The following is a 27,271-nucleotide window of genomic DNA, read 5'->3' on the forward strand; positions in this document are numbered from 1 at the left end:
GCTCCCTGACGCTGCGATCGAACTCAGTGCGCGCTGAAGGCTGCCATCTCTCTATCTCCGATCATTTCTTCTCAAGGAAACACCAACTGCATTCAACTAACTCATTCACTACAATATCTAGCACTAACATTGCCAATGACGGAAGTATTTGTGTTATTTCGAATACTCAAATTCTTCTTTCCCTGTTGAAGTATAGTGTTTTAGGCTCGATAAAACTCCCTGACATTTTGAAAAACATACAAAATATCATACTACTACTTGTTGAACTATGCAAGTGTTGAATGATTTTTTATGTTGTTTGTTTACATCTTACTCATGCCTCGGCAGATGTAAAAATTGGCATGTGTAAATTAACTCAAGACACGATCGAACTTCTACTTTATTTTATTTTTTACCTACATTACACACACACACACACACACACACACACACACACACTATATAGGTACCCGATCCAAAGTCAATCATGTAATAATATAAAATAATTCAGATACATATACTTTACAGTGATGATACCACCATAATAAAAGAACCAGTATCCAGTTCTTGTGTACCTCTAAGAAAATTTTCTTCGATTCAGAGATAGATTCATAAGGGTTCGAAGTACACGGTATCCTACCTTCTTTAGCATAGTGTGATCTCAGCTATGACATTTATCATCATTGTGGCCAAACTACTAAGAATTTTAAATAAACAAATGTCTAATACTCACCATACAGGCAAAGTTTATGGAGAGAAGGAAAGAAATTTTTTAACTGCATATAAACAAATTTTCAAGAGTATGAAAAGTAATTTTTACATTAAAAAAGATTTGTAAAACAATATTTCCATACACAAATATTTCAAATTGTAATAGTCATCAAAGAATATAATAAGGTAAGTTATAGAAAATTATCAAAGTCCCTCCTTGAAACACACACACACACACACACACACACACACACACACACACACAGTTTTCCATTATTTATTTCAACATAAACACAAAGATTTCTTGTGTTGCATATTAATGGGTGACTTAACAATTTCGAATATTAGCAGTTCTTTATACACACAAAGACTTAATTGTGTAGCTAAACTTGAAGTTGGCAAAGCATGGGCGTAGGATTGATTTCCTAAATAAAATTTATTTTATTCTATTTATATATTTATAAACTTAATAGAGTGGCAACCTGTTTGCATGGTAAGATATAAAACAGTGTCATATTCCCTTCATATACCACAATGAGACTTATAAATATTTCAAAAACACATGCAATGCACATGGAAAACTCTCTTTTCACATGCACATAGCTTTGTTGGCTAAATATTCTTGTGTTTGTGCTTACTTTGTGCAAGTAATGTCACAGAAAGTGTTCATGCAGAAAACAAGAGTTAATGAAATTCATGTTAACTTATTATACAAAATGTCTAATATTGGTAAAGGTGCAGACCATGAATCCTCGCTCGCTCACTGACCTAATAATGGGTGTGTGGTGTGTGATAATTTTCTCAACCAAATACCAGGTATATGGTTAGGCTATGAAGTGGATGCAGAGAGAGCAGTAAGGGCTTGAATAGCAGCTGCAAGGGGAAGATGGTGAGAAATTGCCAGTTTATTGGCAAATCATTGCATAAAACTGAGGATCCAGGGAAGAGTATATGAAGCCCATGTCACATCTGCCTTTCTGTATGAAGCAGAAACATGGGCGTTGATAAACAGACTGACATATTCTAGTAGCTTTGACCACAGGATGCTGACATACGTGGCAGAAGTGAGGTGGCAAGACAGGAGGTCCAGCAGTGAGGTAGTGGAGATATGTGGAGTTAAAGACCTATCTGTTGAGCTAAGGAAGAGAAGATTGAGATGGTTCAGAGAAGATCGGCGGGAGTGATGTTGAACGAGGTGGAAGAGGTGAGGCTTGGAGGTCGACAGCCAGTGGGAAAGCTAAAGAAAAAGTGGAGAGTGTGTGTAACGGAGGATATGAATCTGTTGGGAATAGAATGTCATATAGTACAAGATCGCCAGTTGTGGAAAGCAGTCATCACCTGTCCAATCCTACCCTAAATGGGAAAATGTGGATGTTACACAAAAATGATGATGACAATATATATATATATATATATATATATATATATATATATATATATATATATATATATATATATATATATATATATATATTATATACTATTATATCTGAAGTTGAAAATCATCAAACTAAATTCTTAGCACCCAGTTAACAAGGTTGTTAAACACTACCAAATATTCTTACAAATGTATTTCTTAATGTACCTATTAAACATTATTTGTACAATCGAGGATATCTCCACTCAAGTTTTAAGAATAAAGTTATCATTATACATTTACAACAAAAAAGTATATTCTTATCAACTTAAAGCTATCATTTGTTAATACTTACACATATCCTCATTACATCAATTTTAAGACACCATTTCTGAGATAGATGCTTGACACAAGAAAATAAATGATGATAATAACAATCTGAGAATACATACAGAACCAAGGACCAGATATTTCATCACAATCAGAAACAAAAATCTTTTTGTAAAATGGCAATAACTTTGCCAGCATATTTTCCTTTCACTTTTATTTCAAGCCAATCACAGAGCCTAAAATACAAAAACTTGAATGCCCTGACAACTAGGAAAAAAATAATAATAAAGTATATCTTGCAAAGAAAAAGTCATGTCATTTCCTTGATATTACTACTTATACCTAATCACATTAACACCAGTTATAGACTTGGTATGAAAACAATGATTTTCAAAATATAACAAGGGTGTGTACAGCATGTGGACCCTTGTTTGTGTGAGAGAGAGAGAGAGAGAGAGAGAGAGAGAGAGAGAGAGAGAGAGAGAGAGAGAGAGAGAGAGAGAGAGAGAGAGAGAGAGAGAGAGAGAGAGAGAGAGAGAGAGAGAGAGAGAGAGAGAGAGAGAGAGTTATGGGGGGAGGGGGGGACTGAGTAAGAAAGTACTCACAATACTAAGGCTTAAAATGTCTGTGCTGCTGCCCAATGAGGAAACTCTTCTGAACACCAACAACAGACCTGCCATTAAAAAATGCATGTGGAGAGTTGGGTCACAGGTGCTTTCCTACCCACTGAACACTACAAGGAAAAGCTAAGCCGAGAATAATTGAAAACAGAGCCAATGATTGATAGCAGTGGCTGAGTGGATGCCCTCACACCTAGTACTGCACACAAAAGTCAGCCTCATACAGGAAACTATTAATATCTACAACCTCTCATAACTTGTATAGAATTCATAATAAAACAATAATAATGCTTTAGATACAACTACTTTACACTACTGTATTTAACAAATGGAAGAAATGACTTCAATTTTCTTAGTTTGGAGAAGATAACAAGCCATACAATTTGTGTAAATAATAATAACTTTCCTTTATGTAGACTTTTGTTATATTTTCAATGATAAATCACTTCATTTCTTATTAGACTTTCAGCCATGCCTTGTATGTAAAAATCAATATATGGATGGAGCTAAATTCCTAATTCATTGTCTAAACAGTTTCTTATTTTTTTTTTTTTTCAGAAGGGCAGTTGGCCTACTACATATATACACAAATACATGCTGTTAACATTGTAAGTGTAATCCCTGTGACTGGTGCTGATTACCTTTTGAGCAATACCTGCTCGAAACATTTTACAAAAATCAACTTTTGAAGAACAAATCTCCTATGTAGACTAAATCCAATATACACTTTCCAAAGCTTTATAAAAATAAATAAACAAAAACAAAATATAAATCTACAAAATTCCTGTGTCCAATCACAGACTTAGTGCGAACCTACAGCAAAAACATCATCTTTAGACAGGAGCATCTTTCATGTACTGGTCCAGTTCTGTGTCAAGAGCACTCTTAGTCTTGCTCATGTATTCGTCCAGCTGCTGGTCAAGCTCTTCTCGGGTGCAATTATCTGCAACCTTGCCATTAGCTGCTGCACGTCCCCCTCGACTGCCTCTTCCTCCTCGACCAATACGACCTCCACGTCCTCTACCCCTGGGAGATATATATGTAATAAGATATAAAGAAATTGGAAAAAAAATTGCAAAAACTAACTGAAAGAAAATTCCTCAAAAAGTAATAAAAGCAAATACTTTACTTTTTCATGAAATATCCCAAAAGGTATGAGGATTGAAAAGATAAAAAAAACTGAATACTCTAGAATTTACCATTAAAGAGAATGAAAGGAAGATTATAATGATTTTTACCTTGCAAAGGAAGAATAAGGATAAGTGATTGGAGCACCACGGGGCTGAGGTTATGTAGAATCTTTCATAACAGTCATGAGACAAATTTTCTCAAGCTTTGCTAAACCCTTAAACGGGAATGTAACTCCACATGGAGTCAATAGTTAGTGATTTTGAAAAAGCACGCCATTTTTCACGCATACCTTACTCCAAGGTCTATGAGTCTGAGTCTAGTGTCTGTTGGTCATCAGATTTAAAGAAGGAAACACGGGCTTCTTGCTGGCAATGCTCTTTCCTTCTTAGATAAAGGCTGTGATGCCAGGTGGACCTACAAACTCTGTTTGTGAAATATTAACTCATGAACATGTGTCGGGGCAAAACATTCTTTATAGGCCTGTAAATGTGACATGCAGAGCCCTACTACCTCTAAATCATGCTAAATATGTTGTCTGGGATTTGATAAGAATCCTGGTACAAGATTTTTTCTTCTGGTTTCTTTCATGGGCAAATTTGACATGTCGCATCCCTGTGGATTGTCTGATGAGAGAACACAGCAGATGTTGGCTGAGCAAACTCCACATCTCACTGGTGAAATAACATTCACTGAAGCCTATGAGCCAGTTACAGTTGACTTGGTTATTCATAGAAAATCGCATTTTCAGAAAGTGCCTTTCTTTTGTTCAGAGCACCACAACTGGGATGGAGAGCATACAATTTATAAATAATTTTGAAATAATGGTTTTAGTAACATGCTCAACCAAAAATTATCATGATGAACCATGTAATGGGTATGCAGGTTCTCTTTATTTGTTTACTTACCTGTTTATTTATCAAAATGAGAAACAAAAATTTTTCATTTTCCTTTGGTCAGAGCACCACAATTGGGAAGCAAATTAGGAATTACACACTATTTCTTAGAAAGAGCAATTATTTTATTTAGAGAATATTCAATTTTATTACTTTTCTTTCTAAAGATTTTTCTTATTTATATGCTATATGGTAAAGTTGCTTTTTTTTTCAAATAAATCAGGAACATTAAATATGACCATAAATCTGTATGGTTTTACTTTCATCATTCTACAAGATGTTTTCTTTTTCAAATCTGATCAAGTGTAACTCAAAAAAGATCAACAATATATATATATATATATATATATATATATATATATATATATATATATATATATATATATATATATATATAGGTAACTCAATTTACACGCGTTTGATTTACACGTTTTTGTTATAATGCCCCCAAAAAAAATTTTTTTAATTAAATTAATTTGCACGATCGGTTTGCTTATAAGCAATTTGACCCAACCGCATTTTCAAACTGAACACCAGACGCAATTTCAAACTGCGCGCCAGAGAGTTCTGCAGCTGGCCAATAGGTGAGAGCTCCGGGGCCGGATCCAAGAAGCAGGTTGTTGTTTATGTTGGTACAGACAACCTGCTCACATACCAACCTTCATAAAATAGCATCCACAAAGATTCATTGCTGTTAGTGGGTGGAGGTTGGTAGCCTGCCTAAAAGTGCTCATTGGCTGCCAGGAGCTGGATCCAAGAAACTTTAACAGTGTCAGAGCAACCTCCTGCCGCGAAATGTCATCCATGAACGCTTGGAGGGACGGTAACAAGGTTACTATCAGGTTGCTCTAAGGTTGCTGGGAACACCACCTCTTGAGGTGGTGTTACTGTCTTATATATGCATTTATGTTCATAAAACAACATTTCTATTAGCTTTTTACAAACCTTGCCTCCAAGAAAGGATTGTTTTGTAATGCATAAAGTGAAATCTTACATGGAATACCAAAAAATAAAGCAGAGATGAGATCGGCCACAGATGAAGCAGAGACTCGCGGCGACTCGGCCGCTTCTTCTTCTTGTGAACCTTTTAGCTTGTGTGTTGCTTTCACCATGATATTTATGTTTCCATTCCACTATTACCTGCTATAATGGATATCATATCTTAGTATTCATATACGCTAATGCCATGAGGATAACCTCGACTCCGTGGCACTGAGTGATAGTGAATTACTAATGAAATACCACGGTATTTCATTAGTAATTAGTCCCTCCAAGCGTTCATGGATGCCATTTCATGGCAGGAGGTTGCTCTGATATTGTTAAAAAATCTTGGATCCAGCTCCACTTTTCTCGTGCCTCATGTGCAGTCTGCAGCACTGAGTACAGACAGAATCTCTTCAATCTGCCTATAATTCACCAAGATGACCCCAAAACATCGTTCATCTTCTTCTACATGAGGGGTTATTTTTAATAAGTGGATTTTTGATAAAGTGGTAAAGCTCAGAGGAAGATGGTGACTGACTGTGGTATGAGTGGTGAAGGCAGTGACGCAGTGAGTGCTTTGTTTACGTATTCTTTGTTTTGTTGTTTTCTCTTATTATTTTTAGCTTTCTCTTATCATTTCTTGCTTTTCCCTTTACTTTAAATACACTTCTAGTATTTAGAATGGTAAATAATAAAAACTTGTTAATTTAGCCAAATAAATTGAGTATTTTGTTCAAACTTTTGGACCACATCCTGCATACCCTCTACTATCTATTGTTTCTTATGAGAATTACATGTTTGTTTTACACGAATTTTGATATATGCGATGCCTCTTGGAACACATCTATCGCATAAATCGAGTTACCTGTACTTTGACAAACATATTTTGTTTCATAATTACTTCTTATACATATTCTCTAATGTATGATATAATGAGGTGCCATACAAATTAAAAATTGCTTTAACTTGTTAGGACTCGATTCCCAGACTTTGGACTTGGTTCCTTGTTGGACGCGACAGAATCGATGGACTCGATTTTAGACTCAGTTCCCGCCCAGCCCTACTATAATGTCATGAGACTAGACAAGCTGATCAGAAAAACTTTATTCATTAATAACTATGATTTTGTGACAGAGAACTGTAATACAAAAGTTATCATTATCAACAACAGCAACCTACAGAAGTTTGCTGCAAGACTTAAAATAAAAGCCCCTCTATACTGATGGGAGATAAAGTCAGATAACAAGCAACATTAGTCTTGGTAAAGGACTCATCATGTGAAGAAAGAAATGGCTAATTCTCTCAATCTGACATGAAATTAAAATCTGACAGGTTTCAGCAGTGAGCTAATCATGCTAAACCTAACACAAAAGGTATGTAAATAAATAACAATATGTCAAAATAAAGTTCAAAGTTTGTTTACCTGAACCCGCCTCTGCCTTGTAATCCAACAGTGCTACGTCCACGAAGATTGCCTCTCATTCCTCTGCCTGCAGGGTTGCCTCGTACGCCACGGCCACGCACAAATTTTCCCCCTCTTGCTCCTCGTAAGCCACGCAGACCGCTTGCTCCTCTACCTGGATAAACAGACATTATGAATGTGTACTAGTTCTAAATGTTATAATATACTTGAAAATATATATGTTTTACTCAGATATATAATAAACTGATATTACCAAAACGCTTCCACAGACAGGACATTCCTACATCTCTTAGCTTATTGAGAGAAAGGCACTGATCCTCCTTATATATTCATGAGGGTCAGGTGCACACTGCACAGAGTACCTGGGTCTTTCTGAATCGAAATTGGTTCCCTAGCTACAATATAACAAACTAGAGTGGAGGCGGCAGTTTGCGCTACCCTAAGCAGACAATATCAGTTACGAAACCTTCAGACTGGAATACATCAAAAGTTTTACCAGTAATGTAAAATTGTATCTGCTATGATGGCAGGTAAAGCACTACCCTCTATTGCTGGAGAGAGAGAGAGAGAGAGAGAGAGAGAGAGAGAGAGAGAGAGAGAGAGAGAGAGAGAGAGAGAGAGAGAGAGAGAGAGAGAGAGAGAGAGAGAGAGAGAGAGAGAGAGAGAGAGAGAGAGAGAGAGAGAGAGAGAGAGAGAGAGAGAGAGAGAGAGAGAGAGAGAGAGAGAGAGAGAGAGACAGAGAGAGAGAGAGAGAGAGAGAGAGAGAGAGAGAGAGAGAGAGAGAGAGAGAGAGAGAGAGAGAGAGAGAGAGAGAGAGAGAGAGAGAGAGAGAGAGAGAGAGAGAGAGAGAGAGAGAGAGAGAGAGAGAGAGAGAGAGAGAGAGACAGAGAGAGAGAGAGAGAGAGAGAGAGAGAGAGAGAGAGAGAGAGAGAGAGAGAGAGAGAGAGAGAGAGAGAGAGAGAGAGAGAGAGAGAGAGAGAGAGAGAGAGAGAGAGAGAGAGAGAGAGAGAGAGAGAGAGAGAGAGAGAGAGAGAGAGAGAGAGAGAGAGAGAGAGAGAGAGAGAGAGAGAGAGAGAGAGAGAGAGAGAGAGAGAGAGAGAGAGAGAGAGAGAGAGAGAGAGAGAGAGAGAGAGAGAGAGAGAGAGAGAGAGAGAGAGAGAGAGAGAGAGAGAGAGAGAGAGAGAGAGAGAGAGAGAGAGAGAGAGAGAGAGAGAGAGAGAGAGAGAGAGAGAGAGAGAGAGAGAGAGAGAGAGAGAGAGAGAGAGAGAGAGAGAGAGAGAGAGAGAGAGAGAGAGAGAGAGAGAGAGAGAGAGAGAGAGAGAGAGAGAGAGAGAGAGAGAGAGAGAGAGAGAGAGAGAGAGAGAGAGAGAGAGAGAGAGAGAGAGAGAGAGAGAGAGAGAGAGAGAGAGAGAGAGAGAGAGAGAGAGAGAGAGAGAGAGAGAGAGAGAGAGAGAGAGAGAGAGAGAGAGAGAGAGAGAGAGAGAGAGAGAGAGAGAGAGAGAGAGAGAGAGAGAGAGAGAGAGAGAGAGAGAGAGAGAGAGAGAGAGAGAGAGAGAGAGAGAGAGAGAGAGAGAGAGAGAGAGAGAGAGAGAGAGAGAGAGAGAGAGAGAGAGAGAGAGAGAGAGAGAGAGAGAGAGAGAGAGAGAGAGAGAGAGAGAGAGAGAGAGAGAGAGAGAGAGAGAGAGAGAGAGAGAGAGAGAGAGAGAGAGAGAGAGAGAGAGAGAGAGAGAGAGAGAGAGAGAGAGAGAGAGAGAGAGAGAGAGAGAGAGAGAGAGAGAGAGAGAGAGAGAGAGAGAGAGAGAGAGAGAGAGAGAGAGAGAGAGAGAGAGAGAGAGAGAGAGAGAGAGAGAGAGAGAGAGAGAGAGAGAGAGAGAGAGAGAGAGAGAGAGAGAGAGAGAGAGAGAGAGAGAGAGAGAGAGAGAGAGAGCTACTGCCAGGAGTCATGGCCTATGCTGATGACTGCACCCTCTCCTATACCTATCCACGCCAGGACAGTGGGCGGGCTGCTGAGGCCATCAATCAGCAGCTACGAGTGATAAAGGAGTGTGCTCGCTGGCAAGTGACATTCGCGCCGGAGAAGACACAAGCAATGGTTGTCTCGGTCCCCAGCCGCCATGGCAGCAATGGCAGGAAAGTTGTCTTTGGCGCTGCTCTCCCACCCAAGATGACGTCAAGATACTTGGAGTGGAGGTGGATCGAGGGCTGAGGTTTGACAGGCATGTCAAAACCATTGCCAAGAAAGCCTCTCACAGGATCTCCGCTCTCAGAAGGATCGCCAGTTTCCTCGACAGGAAGGGGAGACTGCTGCTGTACAAGGCACAGGTGCGGCCCCACCTTGAATACGCAGCTCTCCTGGATGTCCTGTGCCGCCACACACAGAAGGAGACTGGACAGCATCCAACGCCGCGCCATACGGCTAGTAGATGCTGCACTACCACCTCACCCAGAGCCTGAGCGTCCCCTTGATTCACTGGAACACCGCAGAGACGTGGCGGCGATCGTAGTGTTCCATAAGGCACAGGTGCAAAGAGTGCCACATCTGGCAGGGCTGCGTCATCCTCTAAGAGTCACCGCACGGAGCACGAGAACGGTGCTCAATGGTGGTGACGCCGTAGAGGTGCCGCGATCCCACGGGTGTCAGCATCAACGCACCTTCGCAGGACGCGTCTCCAGGATGTGGAACTTGTTCACGGCCGCGGTGCCTCACGTCCAGGAGATGAACACACACAGTGTCAAACTGATGGCACATAAGTGGAGACAGACACTGCCAACTCCTCTGACACTCTTTGTGACGTGACACTCAGTGTAGTGCAGTGCGTGAATAGTGCTAGTGAAGTGAAACGAATAGTGCTCCATTTACATGCTGACCATCTTGTATATTATCTATTTTTAAGTCTTGTAAATATTGTAGAGAAATAGATTGTAGTACCCTTAGAATAGGTAGCACACGACAGTGCGCCTTTGGGTACATGTTCCTTTGTAAGTTTTGTTTAAAGAAAAAAAAAAGAAGAGAGAGAGAGAGAGAGAGAGAGAGAGAGAGAGAGAGAGAGAGAGAGAGAGAGAGAGAGAGAGAGAGAGAGAGAGAGAGAGAGAGAGAGAGAGAGAGAGAGAGAGAGAGAGAGAGAGAGAGAGAGAGAGAGAGAGAGAGAGAGAGAGAGAGAGAGAGAGAGAGAGAGAGAGAGAGAGAGAGAGAGAGAGAGAGAGAGAGAGAGAGAGAGAGAGAGAGAGAGAGAGAGAGAGAGAGAGAGAGAGAGAGAGAGAGAGAGAGAGAGAGAGAGAGAGAGAGAGAGAGAGAGAGAGAGAGAGAGAGAGAGAGAGAGAGAGAGAGAGAGAGAGAGAGAGAGAGAGAGAGAGAGAGAGAGAGAGAGAGAGAGAGAGAGAGAGAGAGAGAGAGAGAGAGAGAGAGAGAGAGAGAGAGAGAGAGAGAGAGAGAGAGAGAGAGAGAGAGAGAGAGAGAGAGAGAGAGAGAGAGAGAGAGAGAGAGAGAGAGAGAGAGAGAGAGAGAGAGAGAGAGAGAGAGAGAGAGAGAGAGAGAGAGAGAGAGAGAGAGAGAGAGAGAGAGAGAGAGAGAGAGAGAGAGAGAGAGAGAGAGAGAGAGAGAGAGAGAGAGAGAGAGAGAGAGAGAGAGAGAGAGAGAGAGAGAGAGAGAGAGAGAGAGAGAGAGAGAGAGAGAGAGAGAGAGAGAGAGAGAGAGAGAGAGAGAGAGAGAGAGAGAGAGAGAGAGAGAGAGAGAGAGAGAGAGAGAGAGAGAGAGAGAGAGAGAGAGAGAGAGAGAGAGAGAGAGAGAGAGAGAGAGAGAGAGAGAGAGAGAGAGAGAGAGAGAGAGAGAGAGAGAGAGAGAGAGAGAGAGAGAGAGAGAGAGAGAGAGAGAGAGAGAGAGAGAGAGAGAGAGAGAGAGAGAGAGAGAGAGAGAGAGAGAGAGAGAGAGAGAGAGAGAGAGAGAGAGAGAGAGAGAGAGAGAGAGAGAGAGAGAGAGAGAGAGAGAGAGAGAGAGAGAGAGAGAGAGAGAGAGAGAGAGAGAGAGAGAGAGAGAGAGAGAGAGAGAGAGAGAGAGAGAGAGAGAGAGAGAGAGAGAGAGAGAGAGAGAGAGAGAGAGAGAGAGAGAGAGAGAGAGAGAGAGAGAGAGAGAGAGAGAGAGAGAGAGAGAGAGAGAGAGAGAGAGAGAGAGAGAGAGAGAGAGAGAGAGAGAGAGAGAGAGAAGAGAGAGAGAGAGAGAAAGAGAGAACAGAGAGAGAGAGAGTGTGTGAGAGGAGAAACAGAGTGACTGTGATGAGAGAAGACTATTAGAGAATACAGAAAGAGAGAAGAAGAGAAAAGATCAGAATCCTCGACTAAAGAGTAGGAAAGAAATAAGAGATGAAGAGAGACAGATGGACAGGAAGCTGAGAACAGAAAGAGAAAGAGGAGAGTGTGGAGGAGCTGAAGGAAAAGAGAAGACATGTTCTAGAGAACACCAGGATCAAAGAGAGAGAAACAAGACATAGAATGAGAGAGAGAGGACAGAGAAAGAGAGAGGACAGAGAGAGAGCTGTGAGCAATAAGTGAGAAAAAAGGACAAGAGAGAGAGAGAGAGAGAAGAGAGAGAAAAAGTGAGAGAGAGAGAGAGAGAGAGAGAGAGAGAGGAGAGAGGAAAGAGAGAGAGAGAGAGAGAGAGAGAGAGAGAGAGAGAGAGAGAGAGAGAGAGAGAGAGAGAAGAGAGAAGAGAGAGAGAGAGAGAGAGAGAGAGAGAGAGAGAGAGAGAGAACAGAGAGAGAGAGACAAGAGAGAGAGACAGAGAGAAGAGACACAGAAAGAGAGAAAAGACAGAGAGAGAGAGAGAGAGAGAGAAGAGAGAGAGAGAGAGAGAGAGAGAGAGAGAGAGAGAGAGAGAGAGAGAGAGAGGAGAGAGAGAGAAGAGTAGAGAGAAGAGAGAGAGAGAGAGATAGAGAGAGAGAGAGAGAGAGAGAGAGAGAGAGAGAGAGAAGAGAGAGAGAGAGAGAGAGAGAGAGAGAGAGAGAGAGAGAGAGAGAGAGAGAGAGAGAGAGAGAGAGAGAGAGAGAGAGAGAGAGAGAGAGAGAGAGAGAGAGAGAGAGAGAGAGAGAGAGAGAGAGAGAGAGAGAGAGAGAGAGAGAGAGAGAGAGAGAGAGAGAGAGAGAGAGAGAGAGAGAGAGAGAGAGAGAGAGAGAGAGAGAGAGAGAGAGAGAGAGAGAGAGAGAGAGAGAGAGAGAGAGAGAGAGAGAGAGAGAGAGAGAGAGAGGTGGAGCCCACGTATGGCAGGATGCAGGGCTTCACCCACTGGGTGAGGAGGGACCGACAGGAGCGAACAGGAGGTGGAGTGGCTGTCTGCTTCAAGGAAGGAATGCAGGCCCAGCTACTCGACATAGACACGCCTCCACTGATGGAGATGATGTACTTCCGAGTAACGCTGGCAGACCGCTCAGCCCTCCTGCTGTGTGCCCTGTATCGCCCCCCGCGACAAGGGCCTGACTCACTCCTGTACCTGACTGAGACCTTAGACAACCTGATGATGGCACACAGCTGCAGCCACGTGCTGATTGTGGGGGATCTCAATCACCACCTGGAAAGAGACGCCTACGAGAATCTCCTGGAGGTGCAGGGTCTGACAGATCATGTCACCTTCCCACACATGAACGAGGAGGGACATTAGACCCTGTCATCTCAGACTACCAGGAAGACAAGCTTCAGTGTCATCAGCTGGGGCTCGTGGGCAGCTCTGACCATCACGCTGTACTGACACAGCTGGAAGTGGGCGTGGCTCAGGACGAGGCCACCACCCGCACCATCTGGCTGTGGAACAAAGCAGACTGGGCTTCCTGCGCCGCGACCTGACCCACACCCCATGGGCCACTCTGCTACAGGGAGGAGCAGAGAGTGAAGCACTTGCACTCACCTCTCACCTTCTCGCCCTCCAGAGACGCCACGTCCCACACAGGGAATACACCACCAGATCGACGGATCAGCCATGGTTTGGCTACCGTTGCCGTGTTGCTGCCGAGGCAAAGTATGCTGCCTGGCTCCGCTACAAGAGGAACCCGACTCGGCGCAACAAGGACCTGCACAGGGCTGCATGCAGGAGGATGGTGGTAACCAGCAAGTGGGCCTTAAAAAAGTGGGAGGAAAGCCTGCGCCGGAAACTGTGTGGCACTGGCGTAGGAAACAAAACTTGGTGGTCTCTTGTTAAGGACAAACAAGGAACTGGCCACCAAGAATCCATCCCTCCCTCAGCAAGCAGGACGGTACTGTCGCCACCAGCAGTAAGGAGAGGGCACAGTTGCTGGCTTCCTTGTTTGCTGGAAAAATGAAGGTCGGGAATCCACAGCAGCCACCGCCTCAGCTGGTCCAGCAATGTGAGAAGACTGTCACCATGGTGGAGGTGACGCATCAGCAGGTGAAGCGATTATTGCGGGGCTGGACACACAGAAAGCCACCGGCCCTGATGACATCAGCCCGCACCTGCTGAAGCGATGCTCCCAGGAACTGGCTGCCCCTCTCACCCAAGTCTTCACAACTTGTGTACGGGAAAACGTCTGGCCTTCAGTGTGGAAGGAGGCTCGAGTAGTTCCTGTACACAAAAAGCTCCAGGACGGACCCAAAAAACTACAGACCCATATCCCTGTTGTCAGTGGTGGGTAAAGTGTTTGAGAGGGTCGTGGCAGAGGTGGTGTGTAGCCATCTCAAGGACAATGCCCTCCTCTCAGACCAACAGTTTGGGTTCAGACCTGGAAGGTCAACCTCCGACCTAATGATGCTTCTCACCAGGCATTGGCAGGACGCCCTCGACGACGGCAAGGACACTATAGTGGTTGCTTTGGACATAGCAGGAGCTTTTGATAAAGTATGGCACAACGGATTACTAGAAAAGCTTCGTGCTAAAGGCATCCAGGGTGGCTTGCTACGACTCTTGGGAAATTACCTGCAGGACAGAAGCCTCAAGGTGGTTGTCAACGGGCAAACATCTGAGTCCCTGCCTGTGGAGGCATCAGTGCCACAGGGTTCAATTCTTGGCCCACTCCTGTGGAATATCTACGTGGATGATCTTCTCCAGCTACTGCCAGGAGTCATGGCCTATGCTGATGACTGCACCCTCTCCTATACCTATCCACGCCAGGACAGTGGGCGGGCTGCTGAGGCCATCAATCAGCAGCTACGAGTGATAAAGGAGTGGGGTGCTCGCTGGCAAGTGACATTCGCGCCGGAGAAGACACAAGCAATGGTTGTCTCTCGGTCCCCAGCCGCCATGGCAGCAATGGCAGGAAAGTTGTCTTTGGCGCTGCTGCTCTCCCACTCAAGATGACGTCAAGATACTTGGAGTGGAGGTGGATCGAGGGCTGAGGTTTGACAGGCATGTCAAAACCATTGCCAAGAAAGCCTCTCACAGGATCTCCGCTCTCAGAAGGATCGCCAGTTTCCTCGACAGGAAGGGAGACTGCTGCTGTACAAGGCACAGGTGCGGCCCCACCTTGAATACGCAGCTCTCTCCTGGATGTCCTGTGCCGCCACACACAGAAGGAGACTGGACAGCATCCAACGCCGCGCCATACGGCTAGTAGATGCTGCACTACCACCTCACCCAGAGCCTGAGCGTCCCTTGATTCACTGGAACACCGCAGAGACGTGGCGGCGATCGTAGTGTTCCATAAGGCACAGGTGCAAAGAGTGCCACATCTGGCAGGGCTGCGTCATCCTCTAAGAGTCACCGCACGGAGCACGAGAACGGTGCTCAATGGTGGTGACGCCGTAGAGGTGCCGCGATCCCACGGGTGTCAGCATCAACGCACCTTCGCAGGACGCGTCTCCAGGATGTGGAACTTGTTCACGGCCGCGGTGCCTCACGTCCAGGAGATGAACACACACAGTGTCAAACTGATGGCACATAAGTGGAGACAGACACTGCCAACTCCTCTGACACTCTTTGTGACGTGACACTCAGTGTAGTGCAGTGCGTGAATAGTGCTAGTGAAGTGAAACGAATAGTGCTCCATTTACATGCTGACCATCTTGTATATTATCTATTTTTAAGTCTTGTAAATATTGTAGAGAAATAGATTGTAGTACCCTTAGAATAGGTAGCACACGACAGTGCGCCTTTGGGTACATGTTCCTTTGTATTAAGTTTTGTTTAAATAAAAAAAAAAAGAGAGAGAGAGAGAGAGAGAGAGAGAGAGAGAGAGAGAGAGAGAGAGAGAGAGAGAGAGAGAGAGAGAGAGAGAGAGAGAGAGAGAGAGAGAGAGAGAGAGAGAGAGAGAGAGAGAGAGAGAGAGAGAGACAAGCTTCAGTGTCATCAGCTGGGGCTCGTGGGCAGCTCTGACCATCACGCTGTACTGACACAGCTGGAAGTGGGCGTGGCTCAGGACGAGGCCACCACCCGCACCATCTGGCTGTGGAACAAAGCAGACTGGGCTTCCTGCGCCGCGACCTGACCCACACCCCATGGGCCACTCTGCTACAGGAGGAGCAGAGAGTGAAGCACTTGCACTCACCTCTCACCTTCTCGCCCTCCAGAGACGCCACGTCCCACACAGGGAATACACCACCAGATCGACGGATCAGCCATGGTTTGGCTACCGTTGCCGTGTTGCTGCCGAGGCAAAGTATGCTGCCTGGCTCCGCTACAAGAGGAACCCGACTCGGCGCAACAAGGACCTGCACAGGGCTGCATGCAGGAGGATGGTGGTAACCAGCAAGTGGGCCTTAAAAAAGTGGGAGGAAAGCCTGCGCCGGAAACTGTGTGGCACTGGCGTAGGAAACAAAACTTGGTGGTCTCTTGTTAAGGACAAACAAGGAACTGGCCACCAAGAATCCATCCCTCCCTCAGCAAGCAGGACGGTACTGTCGCCACCAGCAGTAAGGAGAGGGCACAGTTGCTGGCTTCCTTGTTTGCTGGAAAAATGAAGGTCGGAATCCACAGCAGCCACCGCCTCAGCTGGTCCAGCAATGTGAGAAGACTGTCACCATGGTGGAGGTGACGCATCAGCAGGTGAAGCGATTATTGCGGGGCTGGACACACAGAAAGCCACCGGCCCTGATGACATCAGCCCGCACCTGCTGAAGCGATGCTCCCAGGAACTGGCTGCCCCTCTCACCCAAGTCTTCACAACTTGTGTACGGGAAAACGTCTGGCCTTCAGTGTGGAAGGAGGCTCGAGTAGTTCCTGTACACAAAAAGCTCCAGGACGGACCCAAAAAACTACAGACCCATATCCCTGTTGTCAGTGGTGGGTAAAGTGTTTGAGAGGGTCGTGGCAGAGGTGGTGTGTAGCCATCTCAAGGACAATGCCCTCCTCTCAGACCAACAGTTTGGGTTCAGACCTGGAAGGTCAACCTCCGACCTAATGATGCTTCTCACCAGGCATTGGCAGGACGCCCTCGACGACGGCAAGGACACTATAGTGGTTGCTTTGGACATAGCAGGAGCTTTTGATAAAGTATGGCACAACGGATTACTAGAAAAGCTTCGTGCTAAAGGCATCCAGGGTGGCTTGCTACGACTCTTGGGAAATTACCTGCAGGACAGAAGCCTCAAGGTGGTTGTCAACGGGCAAACATCTGAGTCCCTGCCTGTGGAGGCATCAGTGCCACAGGGTTCAATTCTTGGCCCACTCCTGTGGAATATCTACGTGGATGATCTTCTCCAGCTACTGCCAGGAGTCATGGCCTATGCTGATGACTGCACCCTCTCCTATACCTATCCACGCCAGGACAGTGGGCGGGCTGCTGAGGCCATCAATCAGCAGCTACGAGTGATAAAGGAGTGGGGTGCTCGCTGGCAAGTGACATTCGCGCCGGAGAAGACACAAGCAATGGTTGTCTCTCGGTCCCCAGCCGCCATGGCAGCAATGGCAGGAAAGTTGTCTTTGGCGCTGCTGCTCTCCCACTCCAAGATGACGTCAAGATACTTGGAGTGGAGGTGGATCGAGGGCTGAGGTTTGACAGGCATGTCAAAACCATTGCCAAGAAAGCCTCTCACAGGATCTCCGCTCTCAGAAGGATCGCCAGTTTCCTCGACAGGAAGGGAGACTGCTGCTGTACAAGGCACAGGTGCGGCCCCACCTTGAATACGCAGCTCTCTCCTGGATGTCCTGTGCCGCCACACACAGAAGGAGACTGGACAGCATCCAACGCCGCGCCATACGGCTAGTAGATGCTGCACTACCACCTCACCCAGAGCCTGAGCGTCCCTTGATTCACTGGAACACCGCAGAGACGTGGCGGCGATCGTAGTGTTCCATAAGGCACAGGTGCAAAGAGTGCCACATCTGGCAGGGCTGCGTCATCCTCTAAGAGTCACCGCACGGAGCACGAGAACGGTGCTCAATGGTGGTGACGCCGTAGAGGTGCCGCGATCCCACGGGTGTCAGCATCAACGCACCTTCGCAGGACGCGTCTCCAGGATGTGGAACTTGTTCACGGCCGCGGTGCCTCACGTCCAGGAGATGAACACTCACAGTGTCAAACTGATGGCACATAAGTGGAGACAGACACTGCCAACTCCTCTGACACTCTTTGTGACGTGACACTCAGTGTAGTGCAGTGCGTGAATAGTGCTAGTGAAGTGAAACGAATAGTGCTCCATTTACATGCTGACCATCTTGTATATTATCTATTTTTAAGTCTTGTAAATATTGTAGAGAAATAGATTGTAGTACCCTTAGAATAGGTAGCACACGACAGTGCGCCTTTGGGTACATGTTCCTTTGTATAAAGTTTTGTTTAAATAAAAAAAAAAAAAAGAGAGAGAGAGAGAGAGAGAGAGAGAGAGAGAGAGAGAGAGAGAGAGAGAGAGAGAGAGAGAGAGAGAGAGAGAGAGAGAGAGAGAGAGAGAGAGAGAGAGAGAGAGAGAGAGAGAGAGAGAGAGAGAGAGAGAGAGAGAGAGAGAGAGAGAGAGAGAGAGAGAGAGAGAGAGCACACATCCATTTTATTGCATCTCTATCCACGGCGGGATTGTGTCATCACCCAGCAGGACCGACGGGAGCAGTGAGCAGTCAGTGTGTGATGTGCATAGTGTTCTCATAGTGCTCTCGTTATTCACTAAGTGATCACCTCATCTGCCTGTCCTGATCGCCTCACTTGCTTGTCCTACGCTCGGATACCACAAATCCCCTGGGAACACCACCCCTGTCTCAGCCGCCACCCCTCCCCTCCCCACCTCGTGATTGCAATCATGGCAACACACCAAAAAATCTCGAGGATAAGTCACCCTGGTTATTGTTCCCGACGCTGGTGCGCTGTCTGTGGCAGGGCAGCCACCAAAAATGCCGCCTTCGTCTTCTGTGAGGGCGAGATAGACTGCCCTAATGTGTGTCACGCCATGTGCCTTGGTGATCGGGAGACATACACATGCTCCGAGACCCAACAGCTGCACATAGAGGCCAATATAGAAGCTGAAGTGTCGTCCAGTCACTCACTCTACAGAGGACTGGATAATAGACCGGAAACCTCAGCTTCTAGAAGTCCTTCAGCTAACTGAGGCCCTAAGCGACGCAAAAGACGCAGACGGGAAGAGGTCTACCCGCACAATGGGCACCACAGCTATCGCCTCGTCCATCGACAACGCTTGAGCGAGGAAATGCACCTCCTCACCCACCGCAAGGCAGTGGTGGGAGTCTGGACTGCCGAGACCCCTCGCTAACACTCACCGCCCGCGAGATTCTCCGCCCACCAACACAGCTGCTTCCTGCACTGATTCCTCACCAGTCTCACCCCCTGCATCCCCCCCCTTCCGACCACCGGTAATCCCTCCCACACCACTGCCGCAGCCGGAGAGCAGGCTGGAAGGGCAGCCCCGCCACCACAGCGCCCAGCCCCCCCACGCTCCCTTTCTTGATTCCAGCCCTCAACAGTACTACCGGGATGAGCAGCCACGACACCACCGGGACTGGACCTCACCCTCGTGGGGCAGCAGTTACCTCTCGCAGTAGTCCTCCTCAACCACCCAGGGCTCCACCCGCGCGTCAGCACCACAGTCATGCCCCCCAGCTCACTGTGGTGTCTGCCAACGTCAGAGGCCTGCGCACCAACATCGCAGACCTCTCACATAATTTTGTCTTGCGATATAAAGCAGACATCGTGGCAGTGACAGAGACGTGGCTATGCAGCGCGGTGGAGCCAACATTCGGCAGAATTCCTGGCTACACGGACTGGGTGAGGAACGACCGCGATGGCAGAACGGGTGGGGGCGTGGCCGCCTGCTTCAGGAATGGCCTCCAGACCCAGGAGCTGTCAGTCAACTTCCCTCACCTCATGGAAGCGCTGTTCTTCCGCATAGTCCTGCGAGATAACAGTGGTCTGCTTCTCTGCGTCCTGTATTGCCCCCCAACACAAGGACGCTTCGCGCTGGACTTCCTGGCGGATGAGCTGGACGACTTGCTTCGGCGCCACCAATGCAAGTCCGTCCTTATCCTGGGAGACCTCAACTTCCACCTAGAGAAGCAGGCCTTCGACAATCTTGTAGCGGTGCAAGGACTCGTCAACCACGTGACGTTTCCAACTCATGAAGGAGGAGGGCTGCTCGATCCTGTGTTGTCTGATCTCCCTGAAGCCAACATCATCTGTCAACAGCTGGACAAAGTGGGCAGCTCTGATCACCACGCAGTGCTGACCCACGTACAACTCACCGCTGCGAGAGAAGAGGCTGTGCCGCGCAACATATGGCTTTGGGAGGAGGCTGACTGGCCATCCTGCGGCAGGCTCTCAGTACCACGGATTGGGAGGCGCTGCTCGTCGAGGACGTGGAGAAGAAGGTCTCCGTCCTCACCTCGAAGCTACTTGACCTCCAGACCCAGTTTGTTCCCCATCGCACGTACCTCGCCAAAGCCACAGACCCTAAATGGTTCGGCTACCGCTGCCGGGTTGCTGCCGAGGCCAAATATGCGGCATGGCGAAGGTACAAGCGACGCCCTCACACCACAACCTCGCCCTCCACCGAGCTGCGTGCAGGAGGATGACAGCCACATCCAAGTGGGCGCGGCAGCACTGGGAGGAAGTGATGAGGAGCAAACTCACTGGTCCTGGAGTGGGGAGCAAGGCGTGGTGGGCGCTCGTCAAGGAGCGGCAGGGCGTGCTGAGACAGGACAGTGTGCCCCCCCTCACCAGGCCAGACGGGTCCACGGCTACTAGCAGCGATGACAAGGCTGCTCTCCTGGCCGAACTATTTGCACAAAAAATGCAAGTAGACGACCCTCACCGCCTCCACCTGAGCTGCCCGAGACTGACCACACCATCACGTCGGTCTCCGTCACCGCGACACAGGTGAAGAGAGTACTCGAGGAAATCGATGCAGGGAAAGCCACAGGCCCTGACAACATCAGTCCTCGGGTACTAAAGAACTGTGCCGAGGAGTTATCTGCACCTCTCGCCAACATCTTCGCTGCCTGCCTCGAGGAGGAGAAGTGGCCATCTGCCTGGAAAGAAGCCTGTGTGGTTCCCGCCCACAAGAAAGACTCCAGGACGGACCCGAGCCACTACCGACCCATCTCCCTGCTGTCGGTTGTTGGCAAGGTGTTTGAGAAGATGTTGGCTGCCGCCCTAGAGAAACACCTTGCAGACAACGGTCTCCTCTCGCCTCACCAATTTGGGTTCAGGCCGGGCCGATCCACCTCAGATCTGCTTCTCCTCCTCTCACAAGAGTGGCAGGACTCCCACGACGAAGGCCGGGACACACTCGTGGTGGCGCTTGATATCGCGGGCGCCTATGATCGGGTATGGCACTCCGCCCTGCTGGCAAAGCTGCGTGCCAAAGGCGTAGCCGGGAGCCTGCTGTCTCTTCTTGATGACTACCTCCATGGTCGATCACTACGGGTAGTCATCAATGGACGGTCCTCAGCGCCTGCCCCCATAGAAGCCTCAGTTCCACAGGGCTCTGTATTAGGGCCAGTCCTGTGGAACATATATATAGACAATTTACTTCGCCAGCTCCCCACAGTCAAAGCCTATGCTGATGACTGCATGGTGGCCGTCTCCTACTGCCGCCAGGACAGTAGGCACGCTGTTGCTGCAGTCAACAGGCAGCTGAAAACTGCAGAGGAGTGGGGGGCGCTATGGCAGGTCAACTTCACGCCTGAGAAAACACACGCTATGGTCATCTCCCGGTCCCCCGCCGCCACCCAGGCCGTGGAGGAACAAATAAGGTTTGGGGGTGTCCAGCTGCCCCTCCAAGACGACATCAAGATCCTGGGTGTGGCCATTGACCGGGAGCAGCGCTACGACCAGCACCTCGCGTCTGTGGCCCGCCAGACCTCTCAGCGTGTGTCAGCCCTCCGCAGGGTGGCAAGCAACCTGGATCCCCAAGGCATCCTGACGCTGTACAAGGCACAGATCTGCCCTTGTATGGAATACGGAGCCTTGACGTGGATGTCCAATGCTGTCACCCACACCAGGTGACTCGATGCGGTGCAGAGGCGCGCTCTCCGACTGGGGGACGATGAGGAGTTCGCCGACGGTGTGACATCCCTGGAGCACCGTCGCGATGTGGCAGCTCTGACAGTCTGTCACAAGACACAGGTGCTCCACACTCCCCACCTCACCCGCCTGTACTTGCTGCCTCACCACGCCCAACGCGCGACGCGACAGGCAGCGGCCGGAAGACATGTGACGGTGCCACGTTCACACACGTCACAGCATCTGAGGACGTACAAGGCCAGGGCAGCGCGTCTCTGGAACGGCTTCACGGAGGCCACGCCTGGTGTGGCAGACATGTCAAATCACCAGGCGAAAGTGGCTGCCAACACCTGGAGAGGCACACTCCCCACACCGTTCCTGTCCAGCTCCTCCTGTACATAATGTATATAAAGTATATATAGTGTATCATGCTAGTTGGCGCGTTATCACCTCAGGTACCTGCCACTCACATAAACTTTTAGAATAGTTGCCTAGTGTCCACTAGCAACTTTAAGTTTATTATGTAAATATTGTAATGGTAACTGTTTAAATAAAAAAAAGAGAGAGAGAGAGAGAGAGAGAGAGAGAGAGAGAGAGAGAGAGAGAGAGAGAGAGAGAGAGAGAGAGAGAGAGAGAGAGAGAGAGAGAGAGAGAGAGAGAGAGAGAGAGAGAGAGAGAGAGAGAGAGAGAGAGAGAGAGAGAGAGAGAGAGAGAGAGAGAGAGAGAGAGAGAGAGAGAGAGAGAGAGAGAGAGAGAGAGAGAGAGAGAGAGAGAGAGAGAGAGAGAGAGAGAGAGAGAGAGAGAGAGAGAGAGAGAGAGAGAGAGAGAGAGAGAGAGAGAGAGAGAGAGAGAGACGTAAATTACCAGTCTCATTTTCACTTTTATAACCAATACCTTTACTGTATTTAATTCACTAATGACATAATCACCTCCAGAGATCTTCATGTCTCATGTCCCCTGCTGCTTTATTTATTATTATCAATTTTTTTTATTCTTTTTTGCAAAATCCTGCATTATATTGAACAGAAAACAGTTATTTAGTTTTCCTTTAAGTAATGAGAGATATGGCAATGTGCCACAGATTGTTGGCCTCACCCTGTAGGTCAGTACAACTTCGTTTTACTATAGCTTAGTAATGACCTACCCTGGTTGGCACGCTACCCTTCAAGGACATCTTATGGAGGGTTTATGTGCTACCCACACAATTCTTTATTTGTTGAGACTAGACATGTTTATCCTCATCCATTTGACAGCCAGGCATAATAACGATGGATTCATTGACAAGTTATGTTAGTTTTGTATGAAAATAGGTGGCAGTGACTTAACGCTGACATTCATGTGTGCTATCTAAATAGTTAGCGGAACTCAGCGTAGAACTCAGCGTACCTGGGTTATAGTGGAAAAAACACTGCCTAGTTCTCTTTGGCACGCACAAAACAGTGGAAAGGTACTGGCGGAAAAATCTTAACTTTCCACTCTATGTTCATGTGCCATGGGACTTAACATGGGACATAATGCACACACCCTCAAGTACTCTATAGTCTGTTCAGAGAAAGAATCTCAGTGGGATACCAATGTTTGGTTAGCAGCAATGCTGTCCATTGGTCTTACATGTTTGAAGGAAACAAATTACTGTGAGAAATACTTACACAGTGGAGACTCAATACTCAAACTAAATTTGTTCGAAATGGCTGTTCAAGTATCAAAAAGTTTCACTATTGATACCTATAAATCAAGTAATTCATTCTAATCTTAGCAAAAATCTCAAGTTTATAAAAATTCCATTAAATTTTTTTCTTATAATTTGATATGTACATACTGTAAGTGAAGGCTGGTGACGGATAATGTAGAAGAGGAGAGAAGGGTGGGGAGGAGGAGGAAGGTTGTCGGAGGACAAGTCACCATCCATGAAAACGTCTTTGTAAAACTTTTCTCCTTGTGTGATTCCTGTGAACCCACTAGTGGAGGGTTATTGCTCACTAACACTTGCACTCTCATTAGATTCCTTATTTTCACCTCTAGTAAGCCTCTTTGGTACTATTACAAGTTTGTATATGAAAAACTACAAAACGCAGAAGAATGTTTTTTTTTTTTTTTTTTTTAAGCCTGCGGCAGGACTAGGGATGCACACTGGTATATGATATACCATTTTACCAGTATTGTCAGTAAGACCGGTATCAGAATGGGACAATGGTGGCTGCGGCTTGGAAGAGGACAGAGCTTTGTTTACAACCATGTGTGCAGCCATTTGATCATCAAATATTTTCACAACTATTAAGCCTTTGGTGTTTAAGTAAGTTTATAAATGAAAAACTACAGAGAACACACAAATGTTATTCTGACAATTGCAGAAGCACAACTAGCAGATGTGGGAGAGAGATATCAGGGAGCCTTTGCTTACAACCATGTGTGTGGACGTTCAACTATCAGGTATTTTTTTGAGTATTAAATCAAACTTTTGTGTTCGAATATTGAAAAGTTTGACTATTAAAATGCTTGAGTATTGAGTCTCCACTATATTTCTTTACTTGACTCAACAACTATACAAGTGACATAAATTTTGTTTACATCCATGGATGAAGCAGTATTTGTTCAACATTTGTAACTGTTTTCAGTAGTTTCTAAAGAGAGTGATTAGTGTTCATAGAGAAATAAAGAATTGTTCTGATTTGCTAAAAATCAAGGGGATTCTGTGTAACCTAGCATACAGAACATACTTTGGCAGCATAGCCCAAGTATGTACTACCAAAAACATAATTGTTAGTATCTTCAAGAGGCAATCTGCAAGTGTCTGGTGATCTGAGATGCCAAATAACAATGGTCTTTATTTTTGCTAGTGGTAAGGAATTGTCTATTTATAAATCAAGTTACAACCTAGTGTAGTCAATAAAAAGAAAACATCTATATATATACACATTAACTAAAGTCCCATTTTCTAAACATCTACATATAGAACCTCTGCCAGGAAGGGGTTAACATCAATATGCCATAAAATGAGGCACAATAGATTAGAGTGCATGTTGTGGAAGTTATTAGTTTCAAGGAGACATGTAGAGAGACTACACTCATACAAATCTTGGACAACACAGTGAAGTACTCCATAAAAATGTGTCACAAAAATTGAGATAATACACAGAATATAATACATAAAATTCATAAACCCATTGTTGAGACTGCAAAGTATGTCACAATAGTGAACACATTACTTACCTCTAATGGCAAAAGCACCACGAGTACCCCTGAAGGTGGCTCCTCTGAAAGTGACTCCTCTGAAGGTGGGTCCCCGAAAGGTGGGTCCTCTGAATCCAGTAGCTCCTCGCAAACCACGAAGAGATCCTCGTCCTCTCATGCCAAGAGAGCTGCCCTCATTGGGAACACTAAGGCGTCCTTGCACGGCCAGACGTTGCTTTACAGAGATAGGCCGTTGGCCATTCAGACGTTGTTCCACATTTGGCTGTAAAAGTAACATGCCTCAATTAAATTTGTTGCAAAACTGACAATATCTTGCCTCTAATTCTATTTTATATTGAATTTAGAATTTGAATAAGAAATTCAATATCAAAATCTTCAATAATAACTATGGTAATGAAAAAAAATATATGAGGTAAGTACCAAGTGTGTTTGCTTTGGAGACCAGAGTGGCACTCAAGTTGGGCAAGAAAATTAATAACCATATATGAATAAATAAAACAAACAAAAAAAGCACTTGTATGCTAATGGTGCTATAATAACAGCTGATACTGAGAAGACTGTGAAGCTACACAACTGAGAAAATTAGTACAGCCTCTGCATTTAAAGAAATAATCTAGTAACAACCATAACTTAGCCTGGTCATTATAGACAGTACAGTGAAAATCCCTTAATCTTAATGGCACGGAAATGAGTCATCAAAAACTAAATAATCAATAAAAGAACACAAAAATACAAAACAGTACTCCAAAGAACAAAGAAAATACACACACACACACCTACTGAAGAATCTAAACGGCGAAGATAGGCAGAACTTGGAAGAGGAAGTAGAAGAAATAAACAGAATGGGACCATATCAAGAAGGAAAAACGAGACCAATTAAAATACTACTAAAATCACAAGCAGCAACAGAAGAAATATTATATAGAACAACAAAACTTAGAGAAACAGAAGGCTGCAAGAATATCTATATAAAGAAAAATAGAAATGAGGAAGAAAGGAATAGATGCAACAAACTGGCAGCAGCAGTAAGGGAAAAAAAATAATGAAAGGTCAGAAGAGGAAAAAAAGCCATTTTGGGGGGAGAATTCTAGGAGACAGGATAAGGAAATGATATATAAAAGAGAAGGAAGAGAAAAAAGTGGAACAAGTTTAACTAAGAATGATAAAGGCAAGAGACTAAAAATGATGTATACGAACATAGATGGGGTTTTATCAAGTAAACTAGAATTAAGAGATTACCTAAAGAAAGAAAATCTGGATATTGTATGCCTGGCTGAAACAAAACTAAATAATGCAATCAAAATAGACTTGGATAATAGGTATAATGTATGGAGAAGAGACAGAGGGGGTAAAGGAGGAGGAGGAATCATGATAATGTTAAGGAAGGAGATAGTGATAAACGAAATGGAATGTGGGGAAGGAAAAGCAGAAGTACTGTATGTTAGGATGCATATTAATAAAAAGAGTTAACAATCATTGTAACATATGTGCCACCAAAAACAAATTCATGGAACAATCAAGAATATAAAGACATGATAAATGACACAATAAGGAGTCTAACGACAATCGTTAAAGAAAGGAGAAAAGTGATATTAGTAGGAGATTTCAACTGTAAAGAAGTGGACTGGGAAAATTATGAAAGTGGTATGGGGGAAGAAGCCTGGGGAGAAAGATTCCTGAACCTAATGATAGACAATATGATGGACCAGAGAGTAAAGGAATGCACAAGATTCAGAGGAAACGACAAGCCGGCGAGATTGGACCTAGTTTTTACAAGGGGTATACAAATGAATGATGATATAAGATATAAGTGCCCCTTGGGAAAGAGTGACCATGCAATATTAGAAATAGATATAGAAGAGGAAAAGGAAGATAAAGACTATTCATACAAAGGAGACCGATTAAATTACAGAAAGCCTGATATTGAGAACCTCAAGAACTATTTTAAAAACGTAGACTGGAAGGAGATGGAAAACTCAAGAAACAATGCAAAAGAAATATAACTTATTTTTGGAAATATACAAAACAGGAGTCAGGGAATATGTCCCGAAATATAGACCTGGAAAGAAGAAGGAAAGAAAGATTGGTTTAATGCAAGGTGTGCTAGGGCAAAGGAGAAAAGAGATGGAGCATGGAAAAGGTGGAGGAGAAATAGAAATCCAGCAAATAAGGAAAACTTCAAGGCAGCAAGAAATTAATATGTTAAGGTGAGGAAGGAAGAGGAAAAGAACTTCGAAAAGGACATTGTCGAAAAATGTAAGGAGCAACCAAAATTG

At 45.5% G+C, this 27,271-nt stretch overlaps 1 protein-coding gene across 1 annotated transcript in view; it reads right to left on the reverse strand.

Annotated features, from left to right (window-relative positions):
* Positions 1-2,246: 2,246 nt before the first annotated feature.
* LOC123514590 (chromatin target of PRMT1 protein-like) overlaps positions 2,247-27,271 on the reverse strand; it is a 46,577-nt gene continuing 21,552 nt past the window's right edge. The window contains exons 3-5 of the mRNA XM_045272554.1: positions 25,014-25,257; positions 7,429-7,582; positions 2,247-4,023 (exon numbers count right to left, since the gene is read on the reverse strand). Coding sequence (XP_045128489.1) covers positions 3,831-4,023; positions 7,429-7,582; positions 25,014-25,257 — 591 coding nt within the window. The 3' untranslated portion in view covers positions 2,247-3,830. The remainder of the gene's footprint in view (positions 4,024-7,428; positions 7,583-25,013; positions 25,258-27,271) is intronic.

Source organism: Portunus trituberculatus, chromosome 38, assembly GCF_017591435.1.
Source record: "Portunus trituberculatus isolate SZX2019 chromosome 38, ASM1759143v1, whole genome shotgun sequence".
NCBI classification, from domain to species: domain Eukaryota; kingdom Metazoa; phylum Arthropoda; class Malacostraca; order Decapoda; family Portunidae; genus Portunus; species Portunus trituberculatus.